At 35.3% G+C, this 24,567-nt stretch overlaps 1 protein-coding gene across 1 annotated transcript in view; it reads right to left on the bottom strand.

Annotated features, from left to right (window-relative positions):
• The window catches only part of LOC118923794 (THO complex subunit 2-like), a 126,642-nt gene that overhangs the window by 5,761 nt on the left and 96,314 nt on the right, over window positions 1-24,567 (bottom strand). Inside the window, 18 exon segments of the mRNA XM_057497498.1 lie at window positions 2,211-2,246; window positions 3,711-3,769; window positions 3,974-4,404; window positions 5,130-5,232; window positions 5,477-5,655; window positions 6,947-7,131; window positions 7,216-7,362; window positions 7,677-7,805; window positions 8,712-8,869; window positions 9,321-9,462; window positions 10,468-10,743; window positions 14,705-14,869; window positions 15,680-15,859; window positions 16,445-16,562; window positions 18,598-18,694; window positions 20,245-20,325; window positions 20,757-20,850; window positions 21,465-21,549. Coding sequence (XP_057353481.1) covers window positions 2,211-2,246; window positions 3,711-3,769; window positions 3,974-4,404; window positions 5,130-5,232; window positions 5,477-5,655; window positions 6,947-7,131; window positions 7,216-7,362; window positions 7,677-7,805; window positions 8,712-8,869; window positions 9,321-9,462; window positions 10,468-10,743; window positions 14,705-14,869; window positions 15,680-15,859; window positions 16,445-16,562; window positions 18,598-18,694; window positions 20,245-20,325; window positions 20,757-20,850; window positions 21,465-21,549 — 2,665 coding nt within the window.

Below are 24,567 nucleotides of genomic sequence, written 5' to 3'. Positions count from 1 at the left end.
GTTAAAATGTGAACTGAGAGAAAAGATTTAGATACTAAATTAGGCTTAGGCTTTTCTCCCTTTAATTAATCTTACTTGAAAGGACAAGTCCATGTTACTTTTACCACTAATTAGAAGGTGAAAATAGCAAATAATTTAATAAAAAAGAGGATCCCAGGGACAAAACATAACTAAAAGGTTAAACAAAGGAGGGAAACAATTTTATATATCTGAGTGACAAGGTAACATGAAAAAATAGACACACGTCTTTCAAATCCTCTAAAAAGTAAGAGCTACCCCAGGAAAGTGAGTTTATATAGAGAATCAATTTTAGAGATCAAAGCCCAGCAAAATTTTTAAAGACATTCATATGCTATTAAATTTTCCTAGAAACATGAAAATGCAACATCAACTCCTATGCAGACCAGTAAACACTGGATGTTTGACCAAAGGCCAAAGGCATTAAGAGTTCATTTCAAATATTTACTGATAACCTAACCATATTGTTAAGGTACTATATACTAAGCACTAAGGACCTGAAAAGTGGTTGAGTCACAATTTTTAGAAGCATATTCATATGCCATTTTCTAATTTTTCAGACTGAATGTGGAATAAATCTACTGAATTTTAAATGTCCACAAAAATCACCATCTTTTTTAAAAGGGGGAGGAGAGACTGACTTGAATCACTGTAATTTAAAAAACATGAACACACTAAAGCGGCTAGGAACCCTTTCAACTACTGTTGACGCAGGTGCTAAGGATCAAGGAGCTACAATTTTTGTTGCAACATTTTTTCATTGTGGTAGGAACATTTGAGGAACCTTTATTTTACTCCAATATTTGGCACTAACAACTTATATGCCACTGAGAAAGGATCAAAACCTTTAGTCAGTTTGTCAAAAAAGATGCTACCACCTGCTCTATCTACCTCACAGCGCTGTTATAGCATGAAATGAGATAACATATGTTCATCTCACATGTTTTATTTTCAAAAGATTTTCACAAATATAAGAAACCATAATCTTCATCAATGATCAGAAAATCCAGTCACCTGTAAAAGCAGGTTTCAAACTGCTTCAAAGTATGTTTCAGGAAATAAATACTCACAAGGTAACATTGTTAATCCATGAATTTTAAATAGCCCACACAAACCACTGATAGTTAAGACTAACACACACAATCTGGTTATGAAAACCTACTATATTGCAATACATATTTAATTTAGCCAATAAAAAGTTACTTTAAAAGAAAGCATTCGCAGTACAGCTAATAGTCTTGATTAATACAGGACAATCTAAAAACAATGCTATGAGTTCGGAGCACAGGCACATTGGCTAAAGTGTTAAAAATTAGTCATTTGCCATTGATATTTCATTATAAAGCTACAGAACTAAAAGCAGTAATGTCAACTGATTTTGTTTCAAAATTTCATTTTGCATTGGTCCACCAGTAAGAAATCATACTTAGCAGATATAAAAGGAGGCAAAGTAGAAAAGCAGAGTGAAAAGAGGGTACAAGTTTTATCATAAAGACAAAATAACATGAACAATGGACAATGCAACTACAATAAAATGAACTCGTAATAAGATACACAAACTGCACATTATTCTTAGTAGCAGAATACTCAAGAAAGTAGAATAATAGGCGAGACTTAATACTGACATGTAAACACAACCATCAAGTTGAGTATTCCCCTCCTGGAGAAAGATTAGTTTACATTAACCATATTTCTTGATATTATACAACTACGAAAAAGGTAGCTTGGCAGAGGCAATAATATAAGACTAAGACTTTTATGGATTGAGATGGGCTCAGTTTTTAGAAAGTTATGTGAATGAATCAAATTTATTTTTTGGTCTTTTGCGTTTTCAAAAAAAAAAATCAGAAAACAGCCTGACAGATTTGTTTTGAGAAATTGAATAAGTTAACTCCCCAAATCAAACCAACAACCCATTCCCCAAATGTTAAACTTATTTCCAGATTTTGAAGCCTAATAGGATAATGCATAACACAGCAATTAAGGAGAGATTATAGGAATGTCCCCACATCACATATTTGATAACAATCTCAGTAAAAGAGGCCACTGTCATCCATTGTTTGTAATAGGTATTTTTAAAGGTTATTCTATTAGCTTACTGAACACTTATTAGGGCGAGGGACATCTACTAAATAAATGAAATAAAGAATTTTTTGTTTTACTTAGGCATGATGATTTTAAAAGACTCAAACCTTTGCTGAAGACTCCTTGAGTTCAATGAGACTGTCCTGCAGAAAATGAATGGAGATGACAGGTGAGATGGCATAGTTCTCAGAACCCAGAGGAACTTTGTGAAATATGGCTGTAACCTGGAAATAAACCAGCTACTTCTTGCAAGGATAAATCTAGTGCTGTCATTATTATATGAATATCAACAAAAAACAAAAGCAAAACCATGCAATGGAATTGTAATGTTGAAAAAAGAATTGTATGCACTCAATGTAATAAAAATCCTTCTCTGTTCAGAATTCAAAAATAAATGTCAATGCCACATTTTTCATAATACTGTACTTAAGTTATAAGTAATATTAAGAGACTTAAGAAAGCAAAACATTTTTCTGCTCAAAAAGTTTAAAATAGTGGAGGTCACTGTGGAAGAACAACATTATCTTACATTTGCATAGTTTGTAATTGGGAGGCTTCATATTTTACTTCAATTGTGACTCTACCATACACATTTTTTTATCCTTGACAGAAAACTCAGTGGCATTACATTAACAAGAAAACAAAAAGGTATACTATAAGAGAGTAATCACATTTTTTGCAAAGTGACTCTGATGGTGAATCTCATACCTCCCACAAAAAAAAGCACTTAAAAAAAAGAAACCAATTAGAGTATTCCACCACAGTGCTCTTGATGAAGAATTAGTTAACTTACAGTTTTAAAAGTTCAACATACTGCAAATTCAAATATTCCATGAAATTAGATGACTTCAGAATTAAAATTAAATATGGAGCAAGGAATGGCTACCCCGAGTCTTCAAGAAGTCTACACCCACGATTTTGTGCTGCAGTTGAATGCCTGGGATTTCTCTGCTGGGTGGTAGGACTGGATGCCACATCTGCTTTTATCGTAACGCAAGGTTCAACTTGTTGGGAAACCAATGGGTATAAACAAACCTCCAGGGGAAGATACAACAGAAGCTGCGTGCTCACTGAATACACACAACTACAGGAGAACTGATCACCAAGGAGACTTTAAAATGGAACTCCTTTCAAGACTCCTTCTTAGAAGGCACACATCGGTAGGATGCTCATCAAGAAGCTTGATGAATTCAGAGGTATCTTGTTTATCCTGTACCATCCAGGAAGTCTTCAGTGCTATAAATTCTTCAATATTTATGCTGAAAAATATGCTTCATTCTGCTGAAAAGACTCGTTTGCTTGTAGCTACCATTGCACCCCAAAAATGACTGCTTAAAGCAGTGAGGCACTTCTGGGTAAAATTTCTCTTGCACTTTGAAATGCTACAAAATTAGTGCTAGGTCCTTGAAGTTTTAATATTTTTATGATAAAAATACTCTATAGGAAAAAATATCTGTCCACCAATACGTAAAATTTCATTTTCTAATGCAACATAAAACCTCCAGTGGCTCCAGTGAATACTTGGCACAAGACTTGAAGGAAGTCAGGACACGTATTCTAAACAGGTGAGCCTAACATGGACGCTGCCTTCCTCAGGCTATACTAACCTTTACTGTTGAGGAATATGATGGAGAATGGTGTGTATCAATTTTGCAGCGTTTTTGTTCTGTTGGGCAAAAGAAATAGTCACAATAAGGTATATTTCCACTTTTCCCAAATTCTTAAAAAAAAAAAACTACCAACTTTTAGGTAATTAAGTATTACTTCCCCCCAGTAAAGTCCCTAGATAACTTGCCAAAACAAGGAAATTGAAAACAACCATGCATTACAACATGCAAAGGTAAACAAATATAAAGAAAGGTAAACTTGCCCCTTTCAGGGTCTGCAATGTCTGATCGGGGAACAGGTGACCTTAAGGACCCAGAAACTGGTGCTTTTTCTCCTCCTTTAGCATTTTCCTTTGATTTCATTTCCTTTACTGTATCTCTTTCTCTGGATGGCTCCTTTTCTCTTTCCTTTTCTTGAACAGATTTTGATTCTACATTGGGGATGGTGGTCTTGAATTTCTCATCTTTAGCCTTTTCTTCTTTCTTGAATTTTTCTTTCTCTTTGTCAAACTTAGGTGTTCTTTCCTTTGTTTCTCTTGCTTTTTCATCTTTATTTGGCTGTTCTTCCTTCGGTTTTCCTTTACCATCTTTACCAAGTACCCTGGCTTCTGGAGTCGGAGCTGGAGTCTTTTCTTTTTTTTCTTTTTCTTTCTCTTTCCCTTTCTCCTTGCCATTTTCTTTAACAGCTTTGCTGCTTAGGAATACAAATATGAGATTTTAGGACAAATGGTCATAAAATACACTCCATGGAATGTTTTTAATAATAAACAAAGGTTTCTTAGTGCCTTCAAAAATTCTAGAAGAGTAGCCCTTTGAAAACTAAAGAACAACTTTAAATGAAAAAGTACTTCTTTATCCAGTAAGTAATAAATAACCAAATTCATGAAGAGCAGATTAATAAGAATGATTTAAGTGATGTCAGGCCCTTTTCCTGCATATGTTCATAACCTTGGGAGATTACAAATGAACATAACCAAAAATTATACCACAAGTCAACTGAAGGTGCTACTATCAGGAACTGGATTACTTGATTGGATGAATCACTTCCTGGTCTAAATCAGCATAGGCTTCTCTTACGTAAATAATCCTTACCCAGACTGTCTACAGCAAACACTCAATCCTAAAATGTTTTTTGACTTCATCACCTACCTTCCCCTGCATACCTCAGCAGGGGAAACAGAGTCAGTCTCAGCTTATACAAAACATAATGAGGATGGTAAGCACATAACCAAAACAAGGGTACATATAAAATTTAAAAGCCCAACATAAATGACTTTCATTTCACAGCATTCAACTACCTTTCATTCATGTCTAATGTGGTTCATCATGTAAGAATTCAGAATTTTGTTTATCAATGACACTTCAATAAAATAAAATAAAAAGAATTCAGAATTTTGACATAAAGCACAGTGTTCCTACCTGTTAGAGCCACTATTTCCATTGCTTGAATTTCCTTTTGGTGTAGCACTAGAAGCTTTATTAACAGCTTTCACACCACACTCAGATCTCTCCCTTGATTTATCTGAAATAAAGGTAAGAATTTATTTGACAGCCCCCTAAATGTAAATAAACTATAATTTCACAGCAAAATGATTAGAGATTAATTAGAAGGAAATAAAGGGCTGATTACTTCTTGATAGTTACATACTCCTACTTAGGGAATAAAAAGTAATACTAAGCTTGCATTTTACTTGTCATGTGATACAAAACATTTCAGTTTGTTGAAACAAAATGTATTACTTATAAATTTCTATAAATAAGCATACCACTCTCATCATTACTGCTTTCATCAGATTTAGATGCACTTCCTGTCGATGATGGAGAAGGCCCACCACCAGTCCCATTTTGTACACTGGCAACTGCATTCCTCGGAGAGGGGTCTGTGTGATGAAACTCATTTTCAGGTATCACGTATGACTTTCTACTTTTCAACTGCCCTGAGTAGCTGAAAGTCACAAAAAGTGTTTAAATATACAAATACAAATAAAAAAAACACAAACATGTGGTCTAAAAAAATAAAATTGTCAAGTTATTCACTCTGCTACTTGGTTCCAGAAAATAAAAAATATTAATTTTCAGTGTTCTTGAAGGTCTTTATAGGAGCCCTAGATGCTTCCTTAAAAATAAAAATTTCAGGGCTCTTGTCCCCTCCTGGCATGAGCCAGCTCTGTCCTCTCACTGTATCTCTCAATAAAAGCATCTCCCTGGCTCTATTGGGTGTTTGCTAAGTTCACTCTTCGACTCCACAAACAAGAACCCCAGCACCATCTTTGGGGGTTCATCCAGGATAGCTTTGGAGAAGCCATAAAACTGCAAATAGTAATAGAAATGGAGCCAAGAATAGAAGTGCCATTATTCTGAGGCCCTCTCGACTGACCAGTGATGGGGACCTAACTGCACTCTTTACTGCACCCCCTCTCAGGATGAAGCAGCCAGAGCGGTCATTGCCCCCTTTCCCTAGCAGCAGCTAGGGTCTCTATCTGTAGAGGGGGAAATGAGACAGGGACCATGGGTGTAGTCAGAGTAGGGTGAGGGCCTCCGGAAAAAGCAAGGCAGGATATTTACACTCAGAGCAATGTAACTACATACAAGGAAACCCCCTACCAAAACTCTGTTAAACATTAAGCTCTAGAGTCATTCTTCTGTTAGATCAGTTCATATTCCCCAGATAAAGGAAAGTAGCCCATATTTTTATTATGCTAATCATTTGCAATCATGTAAGATTCACTTTAGCATGCTAAAAGAGACTTAATGTCTCAGCAAGGACAAACATCCTAAGACCACTTTTAACACCCCTAAGCCCTTTATCAGTTCCACAAAATCCTCAACTGCCTATAAATCCCCTAGACAAGCAACACCCTAGGCTCTCTTGTTCCCTCCTGTATCTCTCAATAAAAGCCTCTCCTAAAAAAAAAAAATTTAATGTAAACTAATCCTTAAATGAACACGCTTTTTTTTTTTTGCTATCGATGAGCTGATAACTGATGATGAAATGACATTTCCTTCAAGCCAAGATATATTGGATGTGACTTTTGAAACTAGCATCCAGTATAGACCAGAAGCTGATAATCGGAAGGGACGACTCTCACCAGCCTGTGGGAACATGAATGTGTAATCTCTCATAATTTCCTGAGGTAAGGCAGAATATAAACTTAAACACTGTAAAACATTTTAAAGTTTTCAGAATCCTTCTGTCATCTAGTCTCATAAATCACATTAAAGTATAATTGTGTTACCCCATAGCCAATGCATATAGATCTGGCCTCTTCTCTTTTTCTTCTTGGCAGATTTTATGTACTCTTCTTTCCAAAACCTGACCCAGATTCAATATTTTTGGGTACCAAGGAAGTATTTTTGTTAGCACAATCAAGATATTCCTGATATGAGTATATTCGCCTGTTTCAAGGCAATGCACTGATGCCTACAACAAACATTTTAAGATCTGTCATTATAAAAGTCTAAGTATGGAGAAGAAAAAACACCTTTGAGAAATTCCTTTTTTTACCTTGGTTAATTTGTAATGCCATTTATGTACAACATGACGAAAATTTTCATAGTCTAATTGATCAGCTTTATTTCCTCCATCAAATCCAGTTGCCTGTAATATAGTGAGGAATCAAAAAGGTTTACTTTTCAAAGAAAAGTTCTGTTCCTTAAAATAGGAGAAGCTGAAACTTATGTAGACTAGATTAATGATTCCATGTGAAAACATGATGCATATTTGAATGATAGGTAGTTTTCATAGGATGGTTCAGCTTAGTCAATGATATTAATTTTGGAATGTCAACATAAGGTAGGTTTTTTTTAAATAGCACTTTTTAATAATGAACAACTTGTGCTTAAATTTTAAACACTGTTTTACAGCTGAGTCTTAAACTCAGTTTCCTTTAAAAATGGAACAACCTAGCAATTACTAGAAGTGGCTATTAGATACAAGGATAAAGTAATGATACTTATTAGTCCTACCTTTTCATATGTGGCTCTATCACTGTGCCACCTGGTCACAGTTTCTAACATGCAGCAAAGAAATCTCCCATATCGACTAGCTTCATTTTCAGTACAGCTTGCGACTGTGTAAATTATGTCAGAGAAAACCTACAAGAAAAAGTATTTGAAAATAAAAACAAATCAAGGTCAAAATTAGTTCAAAATTAGTTCAAAATACAAAATACTAATGCTATAGCAAATCATAATAAATTAACAGATAAGTTTTAGTCACAATGTATTGTACCCTTTTATACTCACAATTTCTGAGACCTTTAAATATTTTGGCTTTGGTGAGGGAACAGCACATTAATAAAGCAATGACAACAAAATTTTTATTTAAAAAGCTTATTAACAATGACAGAAGAAAAAAACTACCATTATTATTACATCATTTACTGCTATGAGACTTAGACACAGACACTACCTGGGGTTAAAGGGACAGTAAGCAGAGAAAAGGCTAATAGAAAACAGAAATAGGCAGCTGACATGCTGTAACATGTAGTACATTTTTAAACCATGAAAATGCAGTAATTTATTATAAAGAAAAAGCCAGATGCAAAAATTTGTGAATGTGATCATACTGAAAAGCATCCCTGCGTTTATGGGCAAAGGTGTATTTTGAGGATAAAGTTAAGAGTGGAGAGGAGAGTTCCACCTATTATGACAAACATATAAACCCAAATGTTAAAAGATTAACTAGAGGTGCTTATTACATATCAGGCACTATTCAAAGCACTTTTGTGTATAGTGATTCATTTGATTCTCACAAGAATCTTATGAAGCAGGTATTATTATCCCACTTTACTGATAAGAAAATTGAGGCACAAAGAGGTTAAAAACTTGCCAGTGCAGAGATTATGTACCTAGAAAGTGGCAGAGTTAGGATTCAAGTTCAGGCACTTGCCTCTTGGGTTCATGCTTTTAACCAGACACACAGCAATACCTCTATAGATTATAATGTTTAACTATCTTTGTGTGAGACTTTTTTTAAAGGTTGCAATAAAAAGAACTTACACGATCATAGCAAAGAAGTGTGGAAAAATTTGGAGTTTTCTGTTGATGCACCAATTCAACAAAACGAGCACAGTAAACAGCGTCAATTGCTGAAAAAATACATCGAGGAAATATACACAGCTGTAGAAATTTTGTGATGGTCTCATTTCTGGTAGATTCTAAAAATAAGGGAAGGATATATTAAGTGGTAAATTTCATCCTCAAGTGCCTCAAAGCCACTAAACATAATAACAACATATTAATTTTAGTGTAGAGAATGCTATAGAACCACAAACTATTTATAGTTTGTAACCAAAGGTCATGCCTGGGAAGAGACTTGTTTTCACTCTGCGGATATTTTTCTACTGTAATTTATCCAGAAGTGTGATTTTATACAGAAAAGTTGAATGATAAGCTGCCAATATTGTAGTTTTAAGTTAATTTCACCAGCAAGCTAAATCGGTTCATTTAGTGAACATGTGAAGTCGACTGTGAATTAATGAGTAACCAAAAATTGGGATAGTGAACACTGAGTTCAAATAAAAACATAATACACTTCAACACCTCCAGAATTATAAAGGTTTGCTTTCATAATTCAGCAGCAGCAGGATTGTAACCAATCTAACTTACTCGCTAAAAGCCAGTTGTCCTTTTCCAGTTTCAGTCTCTGTAGAACTCGCTGTACATGTTCCACCTGTTTTTTTTCTTCTTCAAGAAGCTTGTCCTGAAGGGCAGTACAGCGCTCCTTCTCTTTTTTCTTTTTATTTGGAGGCTACAAAGTATAAGTTAGATACTTCTCTAACTACAGGCACATTACCGCCCTTTCTTTGAATTAAAAAAAAAAAGAGATAAATGCTGATATATTATGTCAACAGAGGTATTTACAGATGTTAACCTCCATTCAACAAATCTAAGACAAAGTCATCCAGTCCTCATACACCATCAGAACAGGCTATCTTCCCAACACTGGTACTTTTAGTCTAAGGCATGGAATCATCTTTGACTCTTCCTTCTTATTCATTCCAAAATCCCAATTGCTTACAAGTCTTGTGCATTCCCAATATACCTCCACCAGTCTACGTTCTCACAATGAATTACCCAAAAAGCCACTTTGCTGGTTTCCAGCCTAATGCTAGTCCTTTCCTCCACTAAATGCATCCTTTATGCTACTGTCACAAGTAATCTTTCTAAAGTACCATTTTTACCATTATTATTTCCCTGCTCAGGAATTTAAAATAGCTCTCAATTTTATCAAGCCTTCTTTTCTAACTTTCATTGCTCTACATAACCTGACTGTTCAAATTATCCCTAAGCCAATTCACTACAGTAGAAGTGGTCTCCTTAAACCTTAGACTACTTTACACCTTTGCTGGAGCTCTAGAGTGGCCAGTTTGCCTCCAAATTTCCAAACCTAATTTACCTTCAAGGCCCATGTAGCTCAAGACTTACCTCTTCAGTAAAGTCTTCTCTGAAAGAGTTCTCCTTTTAGGAATTCCTATTGCTCTTGCAGTTGCAATTGTAAAATGATCACACAGATCATGTAAAGTTGCTAACCCAGCCCTCAGTAGAAAAGCAAACTCAAAAACTTTTGACTGATGCTAACTTCCAAGTACTCATCCATACTCATGCTCCTACCCAGTGAGAGGTCACCACTAAACCCACTTAGGAACATATATAGCAACAAGATCATAGCTTGTTAGTACAAGTTTAAACTATGGGCAATGCTGAACTAATACCATGAAGTTATTACACTTGAGCTACTAGAACAAACACCTACCATTTCCTGATTGTCATCAATGGCTTTCATCTGGACTTTAAGTTTATTGACTTCCCGTTCATAGCTGGTATGTGGAACTGCAAGGTCATACATCGTCAATGACCAGAATGTGGCATAAAATTGAGGGCTGATGTCATCCCAGACCTCGGAAACATGTAAGGAGACCACTGCTTCATGGACAGGAGCCATCACCATTTCACATGATGTAATGTACTTATGAACTTTATGCTGCTGTTTACTTCCCTTTTCTGATTTTTTAAGTTCATCATACTTTGACTAAAGATAAAAACACACACACACATTTTTATAGTGGTGACTTTCATAGTATAAAAACCTATGTTCCCTTTTCAAGAGTCAAAAGATGACCAATCTAAACAGCTGTAGGAATTCTACTTCCTTACCAACATTGATTTTAAAATAAATCATCCCTGGAAACTGCTCTAATCTTTGGTCCTGGATGCTCATTAGGAGCTTTTCAGGAAATTCTTACTGAATCTAACCTGTTCAGTAAGGGGATAGGTATGTGTGCACCTTGCCGTTTCCCCCAACCATACTCTCTCTTACTGCTGCACAAAGATTAAACATACAGGGTTTCCACTCCTGCTTCTGAGATAGTCAAGGGAACCAAGTAGCAGGTCTTAACAGTAACGAAGAGGCATAATGGAACTAATAACAGCCAATCTGGACAGAATGTGTTATCACTACACATACCCATATTGGCTGTTACAATTTCTTGATGAAGCTCGATCAATGCTAAGAAAGGTTATGAAAAAGTTATCATAAGACTGATAAGTAGGGTGACCAACTGCCCAGTTTTGCCAGTGACTAAGAGGTTTCCAGGGATGCAAGACTTCAGTGTTAGTACTAGGAAGTCCCTGGCAAACTGGAACCAACTGGTCACTAGACTGCTAAGCTAAATACGATTTCCTGTGAATGGCTGTTGTATATTAGAGTTTAAAGAGTGTGGGAACTGACACTATGGTGGGTTTTTATTTTGTGGCCTGATTGGTTTACCCTAATTTGAGGGTGTGTGTGATGGGGGGGATGGGGCATGCCAGAGGAAGGCCATACTCTTAATTGTACAAGGAAGAACCTGTTAGTACCAGAGGGGGGTGGGAGGGGTAAAGGATGGGGCACTACAGAGTGTATGCCAAATGAAAAAAAGAAAATAATACAAAGTAGAGTTGTATTATATATATATATGAAATAATACAAAGAATTGTCTCATGTCCCTCAGTCTCTTGAGGATACAAGAGCTCTCACCCAAAAAATTTTGTTTGGGTTAGGCATAATCCTGAAGATGAACCTAGAAGGAGACCCAAAAAGAATTTCTTCTTTATGTTAGAAAAACACTTAAATCATTCATTGTTTGGGCTAAACATGGAACCCAGAACTAGAAGGTCAGAGGTCAAAGGATCCACTTCCAGTTTCCATCATGGAAGAACAGTCTTGACTCCCCACAGTCCAGCTGCCTTCCCTCCTAAGTATGTCTATACCCCAGGCTCACTAGACTGAAGAAATACCAAGTGCTTTTGGTTCCAGTCGGTATCTCAAGCAGGCTCTGAGAATCTTAAAATTATTCTGGAAGCGAGAAGATTTATCTCCTCCTACCCCATTTTAGAAAGCACACTGATGATAACTACTGAGACTACACAGGTGACAAAACTATGAAGAACATTGCTTACAAGAGAGAGGTCCCAATTACAACAGAGACCTAAGAGCAGAGCAGCTGGGATAAGAAAGGGTTTAAAAATTTGAGGGTGGGTACAATCAAGAGTAAATAATAATGAATCTATGTGAGCAGAATGATATCATCTAAGGTTCTAATAAAACATAGTATAGGGTTGAAACAACCTGCATAAGATAACTTAGCTACCTGACTTAGACAAGATCTAGAATATGAACTGGGGGAGAGCCTTTTTTTCAGACCCACATTGCAAGGTGAGTCTCAATAATTATAAATGAAAATTAGGTTATAGGAATGAGAGGGTTATAGGATAGCCCATCTCCCCAATCCTCTTCTAAGTCTGTGACTTGTTACTAGGTACTCCCCTAGTCCCTATATTTTTAAAAAACAACAACAGTTTTGATCAGAAAAGATAGTTATGCTTCATATTTTCCTATGATGAGTATTTGTCTAAAGTCAGTTTAACTCTCTCTTCAAACTCACATCTTCAGTCAAGTGGAGAGGCATAACAGCTCTACAGCTCAAGTCACTGTGACACTAGATCTATGGAATAGAACTGATACCAACAATTATTGCTGTACTTCTAATTACTATTTAGAAAGCTCTTCCTGGCCCAATATTCTGAGCAGTGGTTGGTCAGCTGAATTATTTCCAGGAGAGAAATCGGTAGTCAATTTATGGAAGGGACTTTGCAGTCCTCCAATACTCATTCTCTCATCAAAGGCTTTACAAGACAGGCTTTCACTCAAGAAGCAAAAGCAAGGATCCCCAGGAGGTTGGATACTCCTCCAAAGTGCAGCCAAGGTTGCCAAGAACTCCCTTTCCAGAAGACAGAATATAGCCAATGGGGAAACAGACTTATCTCTGACTTAGCTATCTAGCCACCTCTGTATAGTTGTTTTCCTCCTCAACCCTGACAGGCAAATGACATTTATTGTTTAGATTTTTGTAATTCTTAAATGACAAAGACACAGTATTTTACACGGGCTACAGAAAAGGTAGCTATTGGTATGAATGACTGGCTCCATTTTTTGACCTGGAAAAGTTCAGTCAAACTCAGGCAGCCAAAGTGTTCACTATCACAGATTAGTGTGTTCACTTCTCAGAATAGCACAGGGCAGGACAGAATTCCTGAGATGAAGCAATCCTCCAACCTCACTCTTTCAAGAAATCAGGTCCCTTGTTGTATAGCTGAAACTGATCTTGGGGAAGCGGGGGAGCAACAACACCGGGTATAACTATGCAAAGGGAGCATACCATTTTTTGGATTGAGAAATTCTAAGAGGAAGAAGAGGCCTTATTCCCTTCCCCTAAAGAGTATAGCACAGAATTGCTGCACAATGCTAAAGTGATAATTAAATTAATTAGCATTTAGTTAATTCTTAAAGGGAAGTGTGAGACTGTAGCAGCTGATATGTAAATACGAATAGCTGCCCGCTGATTGCCTGATCAATGAGAACCCAGAATTTCTCAGTGCCTTTTTTTCCCACACTTCTACCACACAGCCCTGTATTCCCACTGGGAACAAACATGGAATCCTAGTTTAAGAGAAAAGACTGAGATCTTTCCCCAAACCATACAGTTACAGACTTTAAAACAACAAATAAAACAGAAGGGGAAGAATCCAAGCCTGCACAAAAGTGAAGAGTCTGCTGGGGCTCCAGTCAGAGTGGGGAAGTATCACAGTTTCCAAATGAGCACTGGCCATGGCCCAAGGCAAAAGGAAGAGTGAAGCACCATTAGTGGGCACTGCTTTGCAGGAAAGCATGCAGGTGGCATAGAGGAGTAGAGGAGAGGGCAGGCTGTCTCCTTTCACCCACATCCTTACTTGAATTTCAATACAGTCATTACTGGGCTATCTTGCTAAGAAGGCTCTAGTTTCCTTCTGTTGTTGTTTCATTTAGACGGAGATAAATAAAACAAGAACCAGGAATACACCTTTCCCAGGAGTTACACCACTGAGGTTGCAAGAGTTTTTAGGGTACTTGCGGTGGTTAAGTCTTTCTGTCCATCTGTCTTTACGACTCTCAAAGCACTCTGCATTATCAACAAGTCAGTTATCTGACAGGATATTATCAGTGAAGGAACAGGGCTCTGTATTCAACAGGAGTGTTTCTCAATAATGTACCACATTTGCCTGAGTTAGAATGACCTAACGCTTGTTAAAAAAACAAACAGCAAACAAACAAATTCCCCCGGGTACTATTCAAGTTACTAAATTACAATTCGGGAACATGGGGTTGAGTTTTTAAGATGCTTCCCTGGTAATTTTCATCTACACTAATGTTTGAGAGCTATAGTTCTAGAGGGTCCATAAGACATCAACCTGATCAACTGGTGATGCAGTAACAGCAAAATCACACAAAAAATAAGGCTTATTTTCTTAAAGGAGCATTCTCATTGTATACTGCTCAGAGCTGAGTATTAACAAAGAGTAACTCCAAGAGACATGATCTACATCTATGTCAGGCTAAAATGCATTTACAAATAAAACAGGTAAGAAATAATTTGGAGTCATTCCTGAATGGCAGCAGAGAGTATTTATCTTACCGAAATGTGCTGTGCATACATTGGCCTAGACAGGCAAAATGCTGCATCATAGGGTGTATGAAATTCATTACAGAGCACATCAATTGAAGGCACTCGCTTTATGTAATCTTCTGTGCTTAGATGAGATGCTAAAAACCCACCAAATTGCACCAGGGTATCATGACACTAAATTTAAAAAAAGACAAAAGATAAATGCTACTGGTTTTTACAAAACTAACATAAATATTTTCCAAAATGATTAAGATATGTCATTTTAACAATATTTTAGTTAACAATCACAAATTCAAAGTTTCCAACTTGAAAGAACTTTAGAGACAATCTACAAACATAATCACATTACAAAAAAAATAAACGCCAAGGCCCTGAAAAGTTGACTAATCTAAGGCTTTAACAGTCAACAAGATCTCAAGTTCCAAACTATTCTTGATCACTTTTAGTAGCAGAATATGTTTACCTAAATCACATACAACAATTTTATGTATATAGAAGTCAATTCTACTGTCCTTGAAAGATGAAAACTTTATAAAATACATGTGGATCTTTTTTTCTCTTGGAATATCGCCGGTGATAAAAAAAACACCTTATAGTCTAATCATAGGTTTTGGTGCTTAGTATTTAGAAATATATTTTATTAAGATCACATCTACTTTGTTGTGACTGAAATTTCAGATTTCCAGAAATCAGGTAAGATATGAAAGCAAACAACTTGAAGTTATCTGCTTAACTGAAAACCTTATACATATACATATATATACAGGGCTCTGTATTCAATAGGAGTGTTTCTCAATAATGTACCACATTTGCCTGAGTTAGAATGATCTAATGCTTGTTAAGAAAACAAACAGCAAACAAACAAATTCTGCTTCACACTCATATGATGAGCAAAATGGCATTTTCAAATTATATAACATTTCATATTTTCCAATATTAGGATTTTTAAAAATCCACATAAATACAAAAGCCACTTTAACTTGCCTGATCATAGAGCTTTCCCACAAGTTTCAAATGTTTCTCTCCACCTTCCTGAAAGATGACCCCATTTCTATGCTGAGCCATAAGCAAATACAGAGGAAGAGCAAGGTCATGGTCCAATAGTGTATCCTTTAATCTCTGGGAAGATTTTTTAGTGTTTCTGATCTGGCCAAAACAGCCACCCTGCACAAAAGAAGAGAAAATTTACCAGCATACAGTACATAACACAGGCCATCTGATTTGAAGACAGGAAAAGTTCAGTTACAATTCAGTTCAGGAAGATTAAGAACTCATATACTTGCAACATTCCTTCCCTTCACAAATTTATTTCAGTGACAGTGTCACTGATTATAGTCAGTGGCTGAAAGATAACTGATAACTGAATTAAAACTTCTACATATTCTCCATTTTATACCTTGCAGTCCTTTACAAAGGAAAAGGAATATTCTTTATTCCAAGTGGAGCAGATTCAACAACAGAATAACTATGTTCAGATTTATGCCAGTTAAGATATCAAGGACCACAGAAGGTGGTATTTATTTCTCTTACATATCTATTACTGTCTTTTATACTTTGCTTCAGCTTTAAAAAAAAATTAAAACAACCAGTTTACCTCAATTTTTAAGGGGAGGTGGGGGTGGTTAGGAGAGAAGGGTACTTTGGTTTTGTTTGGTTTTCTATACTTACATATTGTTTGGATTCTTCACTGTGAGAGTATGCACACATTTTGAATTTAAAAAGTCAATAAACAAAAATAGAAACTCTCACCTCAGCTTTTAGATGCTTTCCACCAGTCATGGCCTCTAGTTGGTCCATTGTCATTTCCTCTGTAATTTCTATTCCTGCCATTTTCTGTACCACTTCTTTCAATATAAGCAGGTCAAAACTATTTAGAAAAATAAGAAACAGTTTATAGTTGAAATTTTAAACATAAAAGAATATATTATAATTAACATACTGAAAAGCCCTAAATTATTTGCACATAAATACAGGGGTGAGGGGCTGAAGCAGTTTTTAAGGATAAACTGCATTCCTAGAACTGTACTGAAAAATACTTGGGGCATGTAATGTGTTTATGCTGAACTTTTTACTTGGAAATAATTTCAATCTTACAGATAGGATGCAAAGATAATAATAGTACAAAGCACACTGATACACCCTTTACCCCAATTTCACCTATTAACACTTTTACTCCTGTTTGCTTTATCATTTCTTGTTCTCTCTTCCTCCCTCTCTCTATAGACACATGCACACACACACAATTCTTTGAACCACCTGAGAATAACTTACTTATTTAGCAACATCACTTAGGGGTACATTCTACCCCTAAAATTCCTTAGAATGTATTTCCTAAGAACACAGCTATTCTCTTATATAACCACAACATAATTACCAACTTAGTAAATCTAACACTGATACAATACTTTTATCTAACCTACAGTTCCTATTTCATTTTTATCAGTTGACCCAGTAATGTCTCATAGCATTTTTTAATCCTCCAGTACAGGATGGCCAATATGTATTCTTGTTGGTTAGAGCCATCTCTAAATAATCACACACTTGGAAGGAATGGAGGGAGGGAAGGAGAGGAGAAAGGAAAAAAGGAAGGAAACAAAAGTATCAAGTTGTGGTATTTGAGCCTAAGGTGGAAGGTTGGTGGTCAGCCTTAACCACATTCATTACTGTGTTGACAATTATGAATTTTAATTCTCAAAGCTTAGGACTTTCAACAGAAATAACACCTTATAACTTCCAAGATCTTTAATTAGTTAAGTAATGAAGATAAAATGAAAACATTCTTTCCTACAAAAACAATATAGATGTCTTTCCAAAGGGAAAGCTACACATACCCAAGGCGCAAGTTTAAATAGACAAAGGAAGAATTTTCTAAGATTCTTATTGTTTCCTCTTGCAACTTGACTTGACTTCCCTTAACATGATTTTTGAAAACAAGAGGGTCCTCATGCAAATTAGAATGCAACAAGTACCAATGAAATATTTTAATTCTTCTTTAAACTATCTTTTAATTAGATGGTCACAAAAACTATACTCACAGTACAGAGAACTGAGTTACAGACTTACAAATAACATGTTCTCCTGGCCTACAAAGAGTAAATAGAGTATATAGGAATGATCACTAGATGAGCACAGTATGAATGAGATACTGATAAAATCCTGAATCTAAATAGTACTTTTTTTAAAGGTTTTCCCTAAACCAAAATAATAATCTTAATAATCTGTCAAGAATTACTTAGGTAATACTTCTTTGGAACACCAGATAGCTTTATAAATTTCTGTTCATTTTATACCAGAAAGCTTTTGGAAACAATTTTCAGTTCCTTGATTCTAGTCAGTCTACTGCAGATGAGGTTTAATTCCCATACATACTAATTCAAACTTAAGCACTGGTATTGGTCCAGAATAAAATATTACACCTCAGCATTTACAAAGAAAATGGGACACTGTCCAGAAGGTATGTAAGCTTTACATCTCTCTAAAGTTCAAGTTCAATAATTAATAGTGTCTTAAAGATACCACACCTGCAAAATAAACATGTCCTTAACCAAATGCTTAATGTAAAGGTCAATTACTGTCCAGTAGCAATAATCAATAGTACAATATGTTTTATCTTAAGAGGATTTACAATAAACTATACTATTTATTCAAAAGCCTAACAGGTAGTCAAAATAAGTTAGTCTTTTTAATCACATATGTAGACAAATATTACATTTCTTTCTGTAAAAAAAAGTTTATGTATTAAATTACAGTTTTAGTTACAGAATTCAATATAAGTGAGCAACTATTCTAATAAGCCTGTAACAAATACCTTTTCAGGATAATAGCAATCTCAATATCCCAATAATACCACCAGAAGAACTCAAATTACTTAATTTCATTTACATATAATTTGCTAAGAATACCTTTTGCCTGCCTTTAGCTGATTAGCCACATACTGAAGAAGACCAGCAAGATCAATTGGGTATTTATGAAAAACCGCACCACAGAAACTAGCCAGACCTATATGAAATTAAAAAATAGGGCTTTTAAAAAACAGTTCATAAAACAAAAAAACAGAATAATAAGTGTGTGATTTCTTAAACTAACTCAATTTCTAAAACAAAATGAGGCTGGAATAATTGTATTGATAATGCCATTGAATGGAATTTTATAATAATAGCTATTATTTATTGAACATACATACATATGCCAAGCACTGTACTAAGCCCTTTGTTAATTATCTCATTTAATCTTTGCAATAATCATCTCAGGTTGGTACAAACCTATCAGTGAGGAAAATTTGGGTAACTTGTTCATGGTCGCACAGTTGGTATGGGGTGGAAAAGTGAATTAAACCTATCTGGCCTGATTCCAGGGCTTATGATAGGCCAAAACAAACTCTTGCAGATTGCTAAATAGAGTTGAATGATCAACAAAACACCCACCTCTCAAGCGTTTGAGTCCTACACACACAAAAATATTTTCATCTGGGAACATGCTACTAGTTGTGGAGAGGTAAGGTAACAGGTAAAGCATTACCAGAGCAAGAAGCAGACAAAGACCAATTTTAGCCAACAGTCCATTATCACTGAATAGTGAGAAAACCCCAGTCAAGACAAGAGGAGGAGATCTGAGTCAAGTCAAGTAATCCATAGCCTTTTCAACAATTATTTGCTGAGCACCTAAATAATGAACAAACCTAGGTCCTACCCTCAAGGAGACTACAGTCTAGTGAGGGACACAGAAAAGTAAACTGAAATCACTATGACAAATAAAAGATTCCATGGGAGTACAGAAGAGGGACACCTAATACTGACTTCTGGTGGGAGCATTAACAGGGAAAGAGTTCCAAAGAAACTGACCTCTAAACTGAAATCTAATGAGCAAGTAGAGATGTAGTGAAGGAGATGAGTGGGCACAGAAGAGTATCCCAAGTAGAGGGAATAACATGTGCAAAAGGGCACGCAAAGTGCAAGCAGTTCAGTATTAATGGAACCTAGAATATTAGGGAAGAGGCAAAAGACAAGGCTAGTACAGTGAGTAAGGATCCAACTCTGAAAGAACTTACTTGTATGACTTCTACAGATTTCAGATTCTAAAGGGCAATGAGGAGCTATTGCAAGATTCAGCTATCAGACACAATAGGTAGAAAGAAAAGTGAACTAGCTGCTAAGGTACAAGAAATAAAAAATATATAAAACAAGACTAGGTTTTTTGTTAAACAAGATAAAATTTTTATTTCTTTTAAGATGACTGGAACCTCAGGATGGTAAGGATAATCATTCCTTTAAGATTAATTCCTCTAAAATAATAGACCAGAAGGGAATTTTCACCTCCCCAACAATGCTTACCCAAATTCTACCACAGCCAATACCGGACTCTTGAGTTGGGAAGTACATACCATATAAACCTCCTAACACAGCCAAGGACTTGGACATTCAGTAGAAATCAAGTGGCTAGATGTTCTAAAGAGCTCTTGACAAGTAGGTCCTTAGTACAGGTAATAGAATACATCGAATGGTAGTCACAACAGATGAAAATTTCATCCTTGGAAAAATAAAAATACTTACTCTGAAGCCATCTTGAGATGGTTGTACCATCGTGTTTCATTTTCTCCTTCTCTGGATTAGCTAACGCTTCAATGATACAATCTTTCATACATTAAGAAATAATTTTAAGTCACTATATCTCTAACAAAGATCCTTAAAACAACAACAAATACTGCATCTTGGGAAAAACTAAGCTTCAAGTTATTACAAATTATTTAAAAATACACACACTGTAGTGCCAACTTTTCTTTTTTAGCCTCTTTTCCATCTCTCAGCAAGCAAGGCAGATTCCACCTATTTCAAGATGTTTAGTACACTTAACATTGTGTCTCTCTATATAATGCACACACTCACTCACTCACTCACTCACTCACTCACTCACTCACTCACTCACTCCTGACTGGCCAACCTTCAGATCAGCCAACAGAATCATATGCAAATGGTTTCTAAAGGAACTCAGAATGAAAATAAAATGTTCACCATTAACACCTATGATACATGAAATGTATGCATTACTTCACTCAAAAGGATACAGGCCAAGACATCATAATTCAATGAAGTGAGATATTTCAATGAATCTACTACAGGTGTTATTAAGTTATCATACTTTTGTATTTGTGACAAGATCTGGAAGACAGCAACAAAAAATAGATGGTGTTAACTAATTAAAAGAGAACTTGGTGCTATCTAAATAATGGCTACACTTTTTATTTTTCAAAAGAAATAATGCTTAAAATTTGTTTCCTTTCATTTTGTATTTATATACAACCTACTATTCTACCATTTACTTAGAAAATACTTTGTTAGGCTGTATTTTCCAATTAGGAAATAATTCCAGGGCATCTAAACTTGAATTCTGGAATTACAGAGGCTACTTCCATGCTAAATGTTTTAGAGATCTCTAAATATGAAAGTGTTGTATCTGAATCACGATGAAATGTTATTCAGATGTTTCTAATAACTAAATCAACAACTAATCCATCTCTTTACTATGTTTCAATAAATCAAAATGACTGACAGAGTGTTTAAAACAGAAGCATTGTTACATATTACTAGAAAAATATATCAATATATTAAATATATTGTATATTAAGCTTCGTTTCTGAAATAACCATTTGTTAAAGGTTCCACCCCAAGACTACCACACATTTTAAAAACTACATTATTTCATTTCCACCTGTGCTGATTTAAAGATAACAAACAGAAAAGTCCTTTAAAATAATGTTAACCTCAAAACATACATAATCAAACAAAATGGTTGGATTGCTGTGGCTCAACTTTCCAATTTGTCTTCCAGAAGGCTTCACATTTTCCTTGGTTAGACGCCTACAAGGGGAGAAAAAGGTGGCAGGTATCATCTTACATAATTTTCCCTATAATGTTGATAACTTTGTTACATCATGAAAAAAATAATTCTTTCCCAAGTATCCAAAATGAATCCATGTAAACAACCACTTTCATCATATACTTTACTGCAGGACTTGGGCTATTTTAGTTAGGCATTCTCCCAGGGGATATTAAGATTTTGTACTAATGCTTAATATTTATAATATATACATTTCCTTATATAGTAATAGTAGTAAGCATTACAACTCTTAATGTGCCCTACAAGTACATACAACTCTTCTTATAGAGAATCATTACTTTACATTTAGAAAGGCTCATTTATCACCTTAGGGATTAAGATATCAAATTTGGTGTAATGCAATGAACCACCTTGTGCCATCTGTCTCAGTGACCCCAAAAGAGTAATAGCTAATGCTGCACTCATTGATACAGGAAATTCTCTGGTTTTTATATTCAAAGTAAACAACTTTTGAAAAATAAATTCTACTCCTTTTCTTTCTGTTTAATTTTTCCTCTGTTCAGAATTCTTTTACTAACATTCTGGAAATTCATATCTATGAAGTACTTAGAATTCAAAACAATTATTATACAGCACCTTCAACTCTTCTGGTGAGATTATTACATAATAAATCTAGAAACTTAAAAAGCATACACATGACAAGAAGCTTTCTAGACTGAAAATATAATGAAGCAAATAATCAATTCAGTTGGTAGTTCAAGGAATGTGACCATTCTGGAAGTGGCAAACTTGATATACCTTAAGAAGTTTCTTATGACAATACTGACCCATCAATCAAAATTATTTCAACAAGTGCTTCTCTTTCCCATTCTCCATGGCCCAGTTTCTTTTTTGCCATGGTAAAGAGAGACCCATCAAGTTTTCAACTTTGGTGATACTCTCTGTTCTACCTTCAAACTTACCACCACCTGTCCTTACTTTTACCCTACTATTTCAGGTGGCCTTACTACCTGCCAAAGCTAACCTTTGCTCTCCATATTTTTATTATCACATTCCTTTCTGCCTCCACCACCCTGGATGGAAATAAATGAAAATAAAAGGAATACTTTCTTGATTATGTCTTCTCCTCAATCTATCATGGTGTCTCGTATATGGAACGCAATCAATGAGCATTTATGGAATGAATTACTGGATTCCCTATAGCAAATTCATATCTTAAAGAGTAATCAAAAACTTTTAAAATTCTGGAAATAATACATTAATACATTCTATTCTCAACATAAGGTTCAATCAATACCAAAATCACATTGTTCAAGCCTGGTGAAACAGTTACAGCTTAAAAATGCAAAGAAAATTCAAGTATATTAAGAGTTCTGCACATATTCTGCTGTGATAAATATTTGTTAATTAATTAGTCCCTTCATTCATTCATATTAATGTCTTCTATGACAGGCAAAGTGCTAAGTATTAGGGATACAAGGATGAATAATAGATCCTCTCTTAACTTCAGTCCAGCTGGGGAGACAGATTTAAAACTAAAAATTTTTATATTCTTAAATATAGCAAATAATAGAACAGTACTTACCGTGTGCTGTCAATACTATAAAAGGTGGGAATAATATATTTGTATTCACTTGCACATAAATAAAAATTTCCGGAAGGATCAGTAAGAAAATAAACAGTGACTACTTTTTTTTTCCTTGAGAGAACTAAGTAGACAGGCAATAGGCTGAGAGACATTTTACTGTCTACCTGTTTATACTTACTGAAAATCAAACCATGTGAATGGATAAACTATTCAAACAATTAGAAGATTTTAAAAAGAAAAGTTATCATAATATATAAAGGGGTATGATACCACTATATGCATTTGGGACAATGGTGGCACAAATAAAGAATCAATTGTGCTTGGTGGTTTGTGCTAACAGAGGGCTTCACAGAGGAGGTGCCCCCGGAGGCCCACCCTCTGAGGATGAGGTCACCAAATGGATATAAAGGAAACAGAGGAAAGGGAAAATTTGTACACAAGAAACAAAAAATATATGCAAATGAAAAGGAGATCATAGCACATTTCAGGGAAACATAAGTGGCCTCACTATAACTGGAGGCAGAACTGGTGGGAAATGAGGTTGGAAATAGGAAGGGACAGGTCATGGAGGTTCCTTTACAACACCATGCCACAAAGTCTGATATATAACCTGCAGGGTTTGAACAAAGAGAGTAATACAAGGTGCTGTAATACTTCAAATAAAATAACTAAGTTAATAGCGAGGAATGGAAAAGACAAATTTAAGAGATTTAATAATATTAGATATATTATTAAGTAATCCATATAAAGCACTTAATTCAATGCCTGGCACACATAGTAATGGCTCCATAAATATTAGCTGCTGTTGTTAAGATAGAACCTCTATTTGAGAAATTCTTAAGACTGGAACTCTTTCAGAAGGATCAGTTCTAATATATCATCTCCTTTCATGCTCTCTCCATTTCCACAGGATCAGATGATTCACTCTCTTTTCTTTCCTCTAAGTCTATACATACTGTACAACAGCACCTATTAAGCCAGATTATGACTGTGCATACATGTTTCCCCCACAGACTGTGAACAAAGACAATGGAATTGGGCAAATATAGTATCACTGCATACTGTTATAGCACGCACTACTTTTAATGAGAATAGCCATACCACAAATGTGAAAGAAAAGACAATAAACAGCCTTGCTGAAAACACTGGGAATACAGCAGTGTGTTTAGTATCTTAAACCAAAATAATCTGAAGTATATAATTTTTCAATTAAACCTCTCAGTTTACCAGGAAGTAGAATAAAATCACTAGTAAGTTTTTAATGACATGAAAATAAAGCACACAAATGAAAAAAACAGAAAACTTTCAAAAGTTGACTCCTGTGGAAACAGTTCTACATAATTCCATTAGATCTTCCAAAAAAAGAAAATCACTATAACTTTAGCAGAGGAAATTTGTAGAACCTTGACTATCTTGTACCAACCACTAAATGTATTTTGTAAACTGAGCA

This window comes from Manis pentadactyla, chromosome 2 (genome assembly GCF_030020395.1).
Source record: "Manis pentadactyla isolate mManPen7 chromosome 2, mManPen7.hap1, whole genome shotgun sequence".
Classification (NCBI taxonomy): domain Eukaryota; kingdom Metazoa; phylum Chordata; class Mammalia; order Pholidota; family Manidae; genus Manis; species Manis pentadactyla.
This window is presented reverse-complemented; position numbering and strand designations above follow the sequence as displayed.